The 13,830-nt window shown below is 41.0% G+C and overlaps 1 protein-coding gene across 10 annotated transcripts in view; it reads right to left on the bottom strand.

The window, feature by feature from the left end:
* The window catches only part of CELF2 (CUGBP Elav-like family member 2), a 450,951-nt gene that overhangs the window by 64,575 nt on the left and 372,546 nt on the right, over positions 1 to 13,830 (bottom strand). For all 10 annotated transcript variants that reach the window (XM_066182701.1, XM_066182695.1, XM_066182693.1 and 7 more), the window contains 2 exons: positions 11,790 to 11,838; positions 3,081 to 3,215 (listed from right to left, as the gene is read on the bottom strand). In XM_066182701.1, the coding sequence (XP_066038798.1) occupies positions 3,081 to 3,215; positions 11,790 to 11,838 (184 nt within the window). The remainder of the gene's footprint in view (positions 1 to 3,080; positions 3,216 to 11,789; positions 11,839 to 13,830) is intronic.

The following is a 13,830-nucleotide window of genomic DNA, read 5'->3' as shown; positions in this document are numbered from 1 at the left end:
TCCATCTCCTTCCCTGTCTCCCTTTATCTCAGCACTTATCACACTCATCACAAAGTGTTACATTTTCCCTTGATGCCACAGGATTTCTCCTTGCTACTGGAACCCATGTGGTACAATACAACCCTAAATCCTGCCTATGAGTTGACAGCAGACTGTTACCCTCCCAGAGGTAAAGCTGCTGATGTAGGGTAGACATGGGCTAAAATAAAACTCAACCGAAACCTTTTAAGTCTTCACTAAGTAAAAAAACCCAACCCCAAATCCAGTCCAAACCAAAACTGTTCTACTGAGCAGTGTAACCTGGAGCTATTCCTTGCAACTATCTGCTGGTAATACAGATTATTTGCCTGAACCCTTTAAGAAAGCTCAAAAGCTGGAATAAATACCAAGGAAGATACTGTTCAAGCTTTTTTCATCTGAGATACCATGAGGTGTACTTGTTATGCAATTGAAAAGAGATACCAAACAGAGTTTACTGGACCACATTTCCATCTCGCTACTGTGAGCACTGAACTGAGCTCCCAAAGGCTCTGGCATGGCAAGGTCAGTGTTTTCCTCAGACAGTGACTATTTTTCATTCACCCCTCTGTGTCTAGGAGGGAAGCACATCTGGACGGGTGCTGAGAAAACAAATAGTGTTTGTGGCAAAGGGAATTAACATCTTGGAAATGGTAACACGAATTAAAACTCATTAAGGATTGGAACTCTTTACAAAGATTTAACAGTGTAAATTCTCCCTCCAGAAGCAGTTTTTCACCTTGTGCTTTTTCAGTCAAGCTCCCTCCTCTGCAGATGTCCCTCAGCACTTTTCATTTCAACTGCAATACCAACCATTTTCCCAACACTTTGCCTTCTCTCATGGAGTGGTGGTTTTGTGAAGCTGATAAAAATCTGCCTGAAAACCTGGTTGGCGCAGCTGAACCCATTCTGAAGTTTGAACATGGGTGTGTAGAAAGCAATTCGAGTTTAACAAGGCATGAGGCATGAGGGCATGATAGAATATCAGTCGTGATTGTGACCGAAATGAACCCGAGTGGCACAGAGGATGCAGCTCTGCTGTGGTTACTGGTGTGTGACCTACCTGCTTTGAGATCTTCAGTCTCCAGCAGGAGAGAGCAGCACATTAACTCTACACCTGTGCTGGCCAGCACACAACACTGCCCTGCCTGATACATTGTTAGACATGGCTTAGGAACCTCAGCTCCTTATTGTCGTGAGATTGCTGTTCACAGCAGAACAAAACTACCCCACCAACCTCACTTACTACGCTGGATTTCATAATTAGCTTTTCTATGCTCCTACTATAGCGAGTCTGCTGAATTAAAGCAAGTATGCAGTGGGATTTTTATGGATCCCAGGAAAGATCCATTTCTTTGTTGGGTGATGCTGACAAGTCAATTAAATCTTTTTTTGGGGCTCAAAACATCTGATGTGCAGATCTTGTTATTTCAGCAGTTAATTAGCTCCTTTCCCACTTGTGTCTTCCATCATCCCTTCCTTGTGCTGCTCACACAATGAAATCAGTGAAAATCAGAAATACTTATTTTGCCTCAGTGTTGGGTCTAGAAAGATAATGGCAACACTCGACTCCATCAGCAAAGATTCCTTTTTGAGCTGCAACTTTAGACCTGTGCCCTAATCTTCATCATGAGGCTCTTCTTGCCTGAAGGCACTGCTGCATCCCAGCCCCAAAAATCTGGGGATCACAAAGCATAAATCTAAGTGCGTAATATACTTGGGGCTCCCTATTTATTGTTAGAGTGGCTTTCCAACAAGTCCTTATAGCTCAGAAGTAGTACAGCACGTGCTTTCAAGCAGTGCCATGATATACAAGAATACCTGCACTTCCTTTGCTGAAATTTATAGGTGTTTTATAGAAACTGGGCCACCCACAAAACAAAAAACGCCATGAACAAACTGTTGCACAAAATTCTGTGGATCCTATTGCCTACTAGAAACAAGTAGATCTAAAAGTAAAGAAAAAAAAATCCAAATCTATACCCATATCTAAATGCAAAGTGGCTGCTATTACCTTTTTCTATGCCTTTTGAAAATGTAATAAAATGCATAAACTGTGTACTTTCTATGTATTTGTTTTTCCTACAGATGTGATGCTTTTCACAGCTCCACAATTAAAATTACTTTACTCCCTGTGCCATTAAATGGCTGTGGCAGTTACAACAGCATTATCCTGCACTGACAGATGGGACTATCCCTATTTCCTTTTCCACTCAGCAACCCCTGGCACTGATGATTTGAGAAGGTTCACACTCTGAGAATAAACTCAGGTCCATATACCATGGAGTTAATATGCAGTCTATGTCATCAATATACATTTATCTTTCTGTTCAATAGGTTTTCAGAAGGTCTTTCCCTAAAAGGAACTTTTGCACTCAAAAGGGATCACTGGCTATTGAAATCTGTGCAGCATTTAATTTCCAAGTTCACTTGGCCACTTGACCACTCTTGATGGTGATGCATTACATCTCTGCCCTGGTTTTTGGGTTGTGGAAGAGGCACAAGATTTAAAAACTCTTTTCACAAACTTTTGTCCAGGAAATGCTCTCAGGTCCAAGCTAACCTCTTTGTGTCTCAGTTACAGCAGACCTATGTTTTGCATATAGTTACAGAAAACACAGGAAAGGAGAAGATAATGCTACAATGAGGGCCAGTTCCCATCACCCTTCATGCCTTCAAGCAGTCATTTACAGTCCTCTCCTTTTTTTTTTTTTTTTTTTTCTTTGACCTTGTGCTACAAAGCAGAAATGGGGTCAGGGGAGCAACTTTGATTTTGTGAGAGCAGAAAACTGAGGGTGTTTTCTCAGGGTGCAAAGGAACCTTTCCAGCTGACAAACAGGGTGATAACACAAGTTAATATGTTGGCACTGAGACCTTTCTGACACTGGAAATAAAAGGTGATAATTTCAGTCACTGTGAAAAGTTCATGTGGATACCTTCATCACGTGGGACGTTTTACAGCGTAACCTCTCGCTGCAGACAGTGGCTCTGCCTACCTTGGCTGTGACATAAAGCTCCCAATTAGCACTTAAGGAAAGAGACTTTACAGGCTGCACACTCACCTCGGCTCAGCCCATCTGGTCCCCGAAGGATTCGGCATTCTTCTATCTGGCCGAACGGAGAAAACATCACCCTGATATCATTCTCATTACACTTCTTCGAAACCATTCCTATGAACAATTTTCTGTCTTCCACAGCTAGAAGATAAAAATAATGAATGAGCAAAGGCCATTTCATCTTTTTCCTGTGATCAATGCTTCATTACCACATCAAACCAAGCTCCAGTCATGTGAGTCTGGCTCTGTAACTGAAGACAAGTCCTAAGGCAAACACTTTATACTTACAACCTCCCTTCCCCCCTTCTTCCCCCACCCCAAAGATCTTATTTTTTTTTTTTCTCTCTCTCTCCTTTTTCTAGTGGTGCTTGCTGTTTATATAACATATTAATTGGCTGTCTTAGTCACTCTGCATACACCTCCCCTTCACGGCTTCTAAAAGGAAAGTATCTTCTGTTAGAGGCACTTTTAAAGATATCTTTGCATGGATTCTAATTCAGATAAATTCCCTCATCCCCCTCATGTGTGAAAGAAATCATGATGGGGTGAGGGTGAAGAAGGGATTGTGCACGTAATGATACAAGCTAATGAAAAATATTCCTGAGAAATGTTTTGAGAGCAGCTCCTATCTGAGCTTTCAATTTCAGCCAACTTAATGCACAGCACTGGAAAGGCAAATGTGCAATGACTGCTCTGGAAAAAGAATGCATTAAATTTTTCTGCTGTTTTTTTCTTCAGTGGCACACCCCTCTCTCCTTCAGGAGGACACAAGACTTATTTCAGGACATCACTTGAATGCCCTTTGATGCTTAATGATGCTGAGTTCGCAAAAAAACCTCCATGAAAAATGTACTTTACCTGAATTATTGGTAGAATATTTCCTGCCTGCACTGTCACCAGCACCAGCACAAGCTGGACTGCTGCAGCAGGATGCACACAGTCCTATTAATCAAGCTCAAATTTGCAGGTCTAAAGCTGGGAACTCTTGTCAAAAACGAAAGAGGTCATCAAAACTTAATTCACTCTGGAAAAACTTAAAAATGTTAATGCGTCCACCCGTCTATATTAAACCAAAAATCTAAGTGCTTGCTATACAGTACATACACCACTGCTTTCTTCTCCTCTGGAAATGGCATGTAAATCCAATTCCCTGTTAATGAGCAGACTGTCAGGGTTTGTGGGGAAGCAAAGAGGGAAGGAAAGCTTTACTCCAGAGAGTCTGCACTGCACTTACTTATTTCCATTATTGTGCAAATTATTTTTGTAATGAAGTATTTTCATTTCTGGGCTAAAAAAAAAAAAATAATCCTCCCTTGCTCTCTAACTCTGTCTCCTGTGCTGTTAGTATGAGCTTGCCATATGGAAAAAATTGCAGCTGAGGAAGAAGGAACTGTGTCCATTTTTTCTAGGATTTTATTTGTGTTATACTTCAACACTTTCAGTGTATTTAATAATTTCCAGAATAACAAGAAGTTCATGTTTATTGACCACGAGAAGCGTTTGAAATAATTTTCTCTTTAAATTGCTGACTTTAAAAAGTATTTGTAGCTTTTATACAAGCAAGCACGAATCCCATGCATTTTTCAGAACCCAAAAGAGAGACCAGCCCCTGCAATCCCAGCTTCTCACTCTACAAGCTTGCAAGAAAATTGGTGTGAATTTAACACCCAGGGGAAGATGCTTTCTTCAGCAGAGATTCCTCAAGACTGAACACTTTCATTCACACTTTTATACTGAGGTTCCACACAGAGGTGAACCCTCCAGAAAGGGTTAAGAAATGATGAATGCATGGGATGAGCCAGTTATACACAGATCAGGAGCTGAATATGTGTGATTGCAAATAAGACCTGCAAGTTGGGATATTTATTTATACATATGTATTTATAAATATATATGTCTTATTATGAAACTTTACATCTGATTCATATTATATAGCTGACCTTGATGATGCTCATTATTATTTTAAGGGTGGGAAAGCCAAATTGCCTTGCTCACAGCTCCAAGAGAAGTGCAGGCAGCCACTTCTGCTGGTGGAAGGATGCCTGTAACCTGGCTGCAGACAATTCCTGTATTGCTTTGAGCAATCTTTTTGAGGAAGTTCCCTGGCCAGCCTGTCCCCTCGACAACAGCCACGGACTATAGCCATAGGGCAGGAAAGGTTTTGAGACAAGAGACCCAGCTGGGCTGTCAGGCCTGGATTTCTCCACAGCACAGACTGGTGCCAAGCACATTTCCAAGCGTTGCCTTCTGCTCTCTGTTATGAACCTCTTATTTTGTGTGTCTGTGTCAGCCAGTTTAAATTTGGGTTGATCTTAAGCTTGAAATACAGTGTGCAGGTCTACCCTAAGGGTGACTAGGTTCCAACCCTCTTTTAAAAATAGCTGCTGGCTAAGTTGGACAAATGCCAGCCACAGCATCCCAAAGGAGGTCCCTTGGGTCCTGCTTCGGTGCCAGGACAAAGCCTCAAACCAAAGAGATTCACATGGAGACTCAAAAGAAATGAGATGTGAACAGAAGGCTTTGTTTTAATTTTCCAAAGAGTAGCAAGCGACAAACTCCCCATCGGCCTCCTTTGCTTTTGCTAGTAAACCTATAAATATGCCATTTAACTAACATGATTTGCAGGTTTGCAGCTTGAGGGTGATTTTATAGTAAATTAAACATCCAGCTCCTGTGTACTGTACATCTTAAAAATGCAGATTTCATGAAGAATGCTCAGAGTACAGAAAACATATTGATATGATGACGTGCTCTGCATTCAGTGCCATTAGTCAGTGCTGATCAGTGTTGAAGCTTAAGAAAATTGCTATTCTTTTTCTGGCTAGGGGCCCAGCATAAAAAAAACATTTAAAGTGACAATTGTCAAGATCAAAATGACATGTTTTCACTCCATCTGATAGAACATCTGATATTATTAGGTTGAAAGAGTTTTTAACAATATATTCCCACACAGAGAAAGGAATACTTTTCCACCTCAATAAGACTGATTTTCAGGAGTTATTTCTGCATTTTTGGTCAGCCACTTCTTTCTTCCTAAAATGAATTCTCATCAGCCACACAGGCAAGGATCGAGAATCAGACAACAGAGTGCAAGAAGTGTGGGTCAAACGTATTTAGAGGTTAGCAAACTTCCCTCTGGATCTGCCAAGCCTGCAGATTTTCCTGCGTTGGATTTCTCCCACAGACTGTAAAATGAGGAGCCTAGCATTAAACACACATGACCCAGCAAAGCACTGAGGCTGGGACAGGTGCTGCTTCTTAGGGAAAGGATGGCAGCCTAAACCCATCTGGCTTAACTTCAGTGACCTACAGGTTTGGTCTCAGCTCAGCTGGCTGGTGACAATGCCAAGAGATCAGCTCCTTTAAAGAGTGTCAGATCTCACCTCTCCCAGGATCACCTTTGTCATGGGACTCTCTCCCCTGCCACTGACAGTAGATTACAGATTTTTGTACACTGACTGAGTAGATTGACAGATGCTGTTACCTTCCAGCCAACTCCCAGGTCTTGAGCATCATGATAAAATCTAGATGTCCTGAGCTCCAGCTGCAGGGACAGCAGGAATGAACGAGCTCCGAGGGACTGGACAAAGCTTGAGAGCTGCGAGTGCTTTGGGCAATGAGAGCAGGCAAAGAAGGCTGGCGGAAGGATAACAGTGTGCAAGGGCCAGCACTTGTGTGCACATCTCTTAAAAGCGTTTCACTGCTGCTTGATAACTCTATCTTCCATCCTTAGGGTAGGTTTCAACAATTCAAAATCCAGAAAAATCTAAACTTTTTTAGCATGTATTTGACACCATTATTTCTGAAGCTCACTCATAGGCTTAAGTTGTCTTTCTGACTATTTTATACCACTCTGGGGGAATGAAGTAGATACAACTGTTTGGAAGCAGCAGGTAGGATGGGGTGGCTGTGTGCCCCTCCTTGATGGAGCAGAAGCAGCCAGAGGGTTGCAGTAAACAAGGCCTGAAGTTCTATTTATAGGAAGGAAAGTGTGAAACCGTGCAGTTTCTTGATTAACACATTATGAAGTTCACCTTTAATCCATCCCAACACATTACAAACACAGGTTGGCCGTGCTGCCAGGGCAGTTCGAGTGACACATCCAGTGCTAAGCCTGCTGGATTTGGGGTGGGTTTTGCCAGAATGCAGGAACACAGCATGAAGAGATACAGACACCTGTTTTAAAATGAGGTGAGTTGCTCTTTTAACCCCATCAAGACTGACACTGCCATCACTAGCACACATGTATGGGCATCGTGTTTGAACCCAGAACTCTGCCTTAGCCATCTAAGGTTATGAGAGATGAAATCTGTCTGTGCTGGGGGAGCTTTCAAACTGAGCTTCATGAATTCTGGCAGCACTCTTCTGACAGCACTACATCCAGCGTGCAGAAAAACATCCTGAAGGGTCTAATTTTTTAGCTTTACTCAATTTGCTTCAGTAATGAGCATTTCTTGCAGGAGGATAAAGGAGTAGAGATTATTTTCTGAATGCTACAAAAGAATTAAACCCTGTAATAATTGTGGGAAATCTCCCTGAAGATTCAGCATAACTTTCCTTTTCACTCCTCTAAACCCCCAAAATTCTGAAAGATCAAAATTGCAACCCTTTATTGCACATTTCTGAGGAGTTCAGTCAGATAGAGTGCATTTTCTCCCCAGAAGGTGCCTTCTCTTTTGAGCAAATAGATAAATAGTTAATTATGTATAAATAGTGTGGAGGGTTTTTTGTTTTGGTTTGCTTTTGGTTTTTAATCCCATATAGAAGGGAAGGGGTGAAATCAGACATTTTATCCCTAGCTGTAAGGCTGTGAAAACCCCTTGCATACAATCTGTCAAAGTCACACCTGAATCCGGAGCTGCCTGCATTAATTATCAACTTTTCTATGTGTTAGTGCTAACATATGGCATCTAATTACTACCTCCAAATCAGCAAAGTTGTGCCACTTAGAATTTCAAAATTATTTTTAAAATTTTCCACTAATAAAATCAATAAAAATAAATTATAAGATTGCTCAGCTACCCCCTCCCTACTTTTTTTTTTTTTTTTTAATAGAGAATTTTGTCGTTTTCCCTGAAGCAGTGATATTTTGATCCATTTAAGAGCATACTGTCTGCAGGATATGTGCCTGAAAGAATTGACTGTGTTCAAACCCAGATCCAAGACATGTAAGCAATTTGCAAATCGTAGGACTGTAATGGCCACAGACAACTCAGAGTCAAGCACGTGTTTGAAAGTTTTTCAGCATTAGACTGGAAGAACCCTCTTTGTCTGAAAAAGGGAAGATGTCCTTAAAAGGATAAATAAAAAGGAGTGATGGATCTAGTAATGGTGGAGCCTGCAAAGTTGAAAACATGTTTTTTTGGCAGAAAATCGTTAACCAAAACTTTCTAGACAGGCTAAAACAACCTGCACAAAGGTGATCAGACCAGGACACACGACAAAATTCATCATCTGCAAATCTTCAAGAGATGTTATGTTTTTTTAATAGTAAGAAACTTTTCAGAATCCCCCATCTTAGACAAATTAACTAAATCTGAGGGCAGGTCTTGCCCCATCAACTCTAGGTGTTAAAAGCTTGGTGGAAGAGATCAAGATTTGCTTCATCTGCATGAGCAGAGAAGTAGACACACTGTAGGCAGGGAAGGAACTGCTGGAACAGGCTGCCCAGAGGAGCTGTGGATGCCTGAGCCCCGGAAGCGTTCATGGCCAGGTTGGATTGGGCTCTGAGCAACCTGGGACAGGTGTGCTGGAGGTGTCCATTCCACACCCATCTCCCAGTTTCCATGAGGTGAGCTTGGCCTCTGGTGTCAAGGGACGGATTCCTCAGTTGATGAGGACATCTAAGGGGAGGAACAGCGATGGAAAAGGAGGAGCATTTCATCCTGATTGTCTCTGGCTTGGATGCTCATTCAAAGCTTTTCACAAGGGACCTAGTGTGAGGAGGGAGCATTTAATCACACAGCAAATACTGTTCTTTGAAAATCTCTATAAGTTGAATGAGAGGACCTCCCCTTCCTCCCTATGGAACCTGAACAGGTCTGTCAATCCTTCACAAAAATATGCAAGCTCAGAAGGATTGTAGAGTGTTCAACTTGTCCTACACATCTTTCCCTAAGAAATTTTTGACCAAGAAAATTTCTTTAATCTCTTTGCAAACTGAGAAACTCCACTCTACCCATAAAATCCACTGGGATCCTCCCGTGACTGAGAAATCAAAGAGATTTGAGTATTCTTCAAAAGTTCAACCACCACAGATCATGAAAACCAGGATGCCTTGGCATGTCTTTTTTTCTTTTGCCCTTTGAACTTACCAATCTGGTTGAAGAGGTACAGTTTACAGTTTGCTGTTGGCATGGATAATATCCTTCCTCAGATGGATAGCCTGGAGCATATGGGAAACATGTGCCAAACAAACCTCCACATCCCCCACACTGCTGTTTTTTCCTCTTTCTTGATCTCCAAGCTGCTCACAAACTGTCACCCACTCCATGAACCCCATGCCTACGCCCTGTCTTTCTGAGGGGCTGTACCATTATTATCATCATTGTGGTGTTAGTTTGCCTCCTGTTTCTCCAGTCAATTAAAAAAAAAAAAAGTTCACCACCCCTTGAACATGCCTATCAAAAGTTCCCACACCCTTCTGGAGTCTAAATTCAAAAAGGTGTTCAATTTGACAGTTGGAACCCCTGAACTGACAATTTGTTTTCCCCCCAAAATACAAAGAAAGGCAAGGAAAAAAAAAAAAGTGAAAAAACCCAATCCCTTGTGATTTTTGTGCTTGGAATAGATGCCAGAAAATAAGAGTTTTCTCACAGTGCAGACAGGAGTTTCATGCAGATAACCCCAGACTAACAGCAGCAGCCAGGAGCCAACCTATCCTGCTTTCCAGGCAGGCACTACTTGCAGAGAAAGACAGAATTTGCACAATTCCCCACAGTGTTTTTCCAATATGTTCAATCTACTTTAGAAAGAAACACTTCAGGCAATGAACAAGTAACTCACTGGGAGTCAATTTTGGCCCATTGCCTCTTATTTTTCTAATTTGCCAAGGAAATTGAGGTGAAATTTGTCTTTGAAAGAAGAACCCACAGAGGCCATATTTAGTTCAGAGGGTTCAGGCCAGCGTTCCTGTGCCTACAGGATAATTGTGCCCACTGCTAGCACTAAATCCTAGGGACTGGAGTTTGGATTTCAACAGCAACATTCTCGGTGACTGCAGTGGGGCCTGAAAAGCTCAGTCCTTCTGCCCATCCAGGTGCCTTGGCCTCTATTCTGAGCACTCAAAGACAGCAAGAAATCATTGCTAAAAATCTTCAGGAAAATTTTCTTCACCCAGAGGGTGGCTGGGCACTGGAACAGGCTCCCCAGAGCAGTGGTCAGAGCACCAGACTGACAAAGGTCAAGAAGCATTTCGACAAGGCTCTAAAGCACATGGTGGGATTTTGGGATTGTCCTGTGCAGGGCCAGGAAGTAGACTTTGAGAATCCTCACAGATAGACACCTATCCTTTCCAACTCAGTATATTCAATGATTCTATGATTCCAACCTGAGAGAGAGAACACCCTCTCCCGTACAAATGGATGACGGCTCATATTTCCTGTGCTCATGGCCACTTTTGTTTGGAAAGTTGTCATAACAGGAAACCTAGCATAATATGAAGTTTTAATTTCCTTCCAAACTTCATAATCCTTGGAGAAGCCTGAAAAAGGGATGCACTACAATTAGCAAAAAAAGAAGCCTTAAAAAAGCCTTGCGGAGAGATTTAGAGCCCAATCATAATTTACATTTGCAGGTATGTAGATCTCTAAGTGCACGGCTTCTGCCCTGATTACTAATTAATGAGGTGCAAAGATGCCTGTTGGAGGAACCAGCTCTGATTATGTGGGCCTTAAGGGAAAATGAAGCTCTTGCAATCTAAGAAGGCAGATGATATCTTTAACATATATTTTAGAAAATTACAGGAACAAATCAAGGGGCAAAATATACACGTATATATTTTTAAAGAATCACACGCCGCCAAGTTGCACTACCATTCGATTATCTTATTTCCCTGAATGTATAAACCTGGCATGTTTAATAGATTTAGCTTGCCATCTATTTTGCATGTCATATACATCCACTTAGGCAGTACCCTAGTATTCCAAATGGATATTACTGTCTTTATAGCATTCATTTTTCAATCGTTTTGAGGAATAAGTATACAGAGAGCTCCAAAGTGGGCTTCCCAGCTCATAATGAAGCATATGATTAAAACCTAAATTTGGCTCAGATTCAGAATGGCATCATTCTGTAAAAAGGTAGTTTTGGCAAATGTTTAAGGCCTATCATGTACTTACATAGTGTGTTAACACAGGTATTTTTTTATTTTATTTTATTTTTAATTTTCAGCTTTAACATTTTATCTCCACCTTATAAATTTCAGGTGCTCCCACAACACATCACTGTTAGGAGAACCCAAGGGAAGGATGTATGCAGTGAGGTAGGTCATGACATACAGTAGGTACAAGGAAGACCCTGTTTGAGGACATTTCTCTCCTTCTTTAAATCAGAAGATAAAAGGGAGTTCAGAGCAGCTCAACACCTTCCCAACATGTCAGGGAAACTGCCTATTACTTTCACCACACAAGGAACAAAGCAAAAACTCTCAAAATGTTGTGCTTACTTTAGTTTAGAGAAAGACACAATTAAGGAAAAAATAAATTGAACACGTACCATTTGACTTTTCACTATCTGCAGGTTTCATCTGAATAGGATGATGCATCTAAAAACAAAAATGAAAGAGAGTAAGGCAGGTTGGATAGTCATAAAAAAACAAGAACAATGTTTTTAATGAAGGCCTAAAAAGAGATACAATTTAATATTAAACATGTTGAAATTATATAAGTTTAAAGTAACACTGCATTATAGACTTAGAACATAAAATGGCAAAGGAGTATTTTATAATGAGGAAGTTTTAAAAAAAATATCATTGGGCCCATAGGACTCATTTAAATCTTTAATTTGCTGTATCTAGTTTCAGAAGACCTCTAAAGTTACAGCCCTCATTAGTTTATGGCATGCTTGGTTTCTGTTTTACCAACTTTTTTTTCCTTGAGCTCAACCACTGCCAAAACCGAGATGTAATTTTCAACTAATTTAAGAACTAGCAAGCATTTCAAACGTACTCAGAGGAGTTGAGTTTGACAAATGAACTTTGCTTGTAATTAAAAAACTGTGCTGATTCTTTCACGACTGAAGAAGAGATCTTGATTCCTAAAATAGCTTCCTATAATTGTTTAGTATCTCATCTTTTTGTTTTAGAATACATTACATATTCATTCATAAAGCTTCCACCACAACACGTAACAATTCTGGCTTCCATAAAAACTCCAAATCTTTTCTCCTTTTCAGCCCCTTTCTCCATTCATGACCCTCTTGCTGCAAAGGAAACCAACCCCTGTGTGCAGCTTTCTGTGCTGAACATCCAACCTGGCATACTCAGTCTGGTGTGTCCTCAGCTTTCTCTACTAAAATGATACTGCTTCCATGCTGAATTGTTGACAGCTCCAATAAAATTTCTACAAATGGCGTTTTTCTTTTTTCAGGAATAATAACACCACATCAGTTGAGTTCCCTCACGATCAGTTTTCTACAGGATATTGGTGATAGCCAACACTGTGGCTACTGTGGTGTGTTCAGGGAAATTTTATTACAGCCTCTCTCTCAAAAGCCTCCAGAACTGACCTCACCTTGAGATTCAATGTGGGAGATGTTTAAGCTTGCAAAACCCCCCGCCCCCCATTTTTATTTTCTTTCTTGGGCTCTGCATAGTTACTGGGATTTGACTGCACAAACGTTCTGGGAGCACCAGGGCCACTGCCTTTTCTCTCCTCAGCAATTCCTTACCAATTCATGTGAACAGGTGAAAAAATGTATCCTCTCTCTACTTGTGTATCATTTTTCAGCGCAGCACAGCTGCATGTTGCCTGAAAATGTCAGAGGCAATTCCATTTTTTTACTAAAAGATTGTTATGACAAACTCTGGGAAACAAAAACAGCTGAGCAGGAGAGAACATCCATGCCCTCATATCAAATATGCTTTCAAAGCTGCACAGAAACCCACATCTGCATTGCTTTTGGTGAACTAACTTAACCACCAGGGAAAAAGTTGCTGGATTCTTTAGAAAATATAAAATATTGCTGTGAATATTTCTGTTAGATTTACTCAAAGTCCAGAACGCTCCCTGTCCTTGCAAATCAATGTATTCCCTGTGCTGCTTGCCCAACTCCCCACTGTGTCCTAGGGAAAGGCAAAGCCACAAGGTAGATGTAGCTGTCGGGATGCATAAATTTTCTTCAGTTTTAACAGTTCTGCTCTCTTTGAATCATTTGTTTCCTAAATGGACTTTAATAGCCCAGCACTTGTCTGCCACCACTCTTATTAGATCAGTTTTACAGAAAAAAGGGAACTGCTACCGTTCTCTGTCTTTAGTGCTAAAGATTTTTCCTGACATCAACAATACACTGGGCACTGCAGGAGACTTAAAATTCATGGGAATGTGAGGCAGCATGTCCACTCAGCAAGCAAAAACAGAAGGAAGAAAAAAGGTGTAACTTGCTCCACAAGGCCATTGCAGGTCACTGATGTCTCTGAGGAGCAATGGAGTGGTGGGAAAATAGAGGAAAGAAAGGCAGGTATTGAAAATTCAGGAATATACAGAATATTAGAGAAAAACTCAGCCCAATTTCAGGCCTTTTGTAGACAGAGAATCAG

The sequence above is a fragment of the Chamaea fasciata genome, unplaced genomic scaffold (assembly GCF_029207755.1).
Source record: "Chamaea fasciata isolate MVZ Bird 193981 ecotype frontalis unplaced genomic scaffold, bChaFas1.0.hap1 SCAF_5, whole genome shotgun sequence".
In the NCBI taxonomy this organism is placed as follows: Eukaryota; Metazoa; Chordata; class Aves; order Passeriformes; family Sylviidae; genus Chamaea; species Chamaea fasciata.
This window is presented reverse-complemented; position numbering and strand designations above follow the sequence as displayed.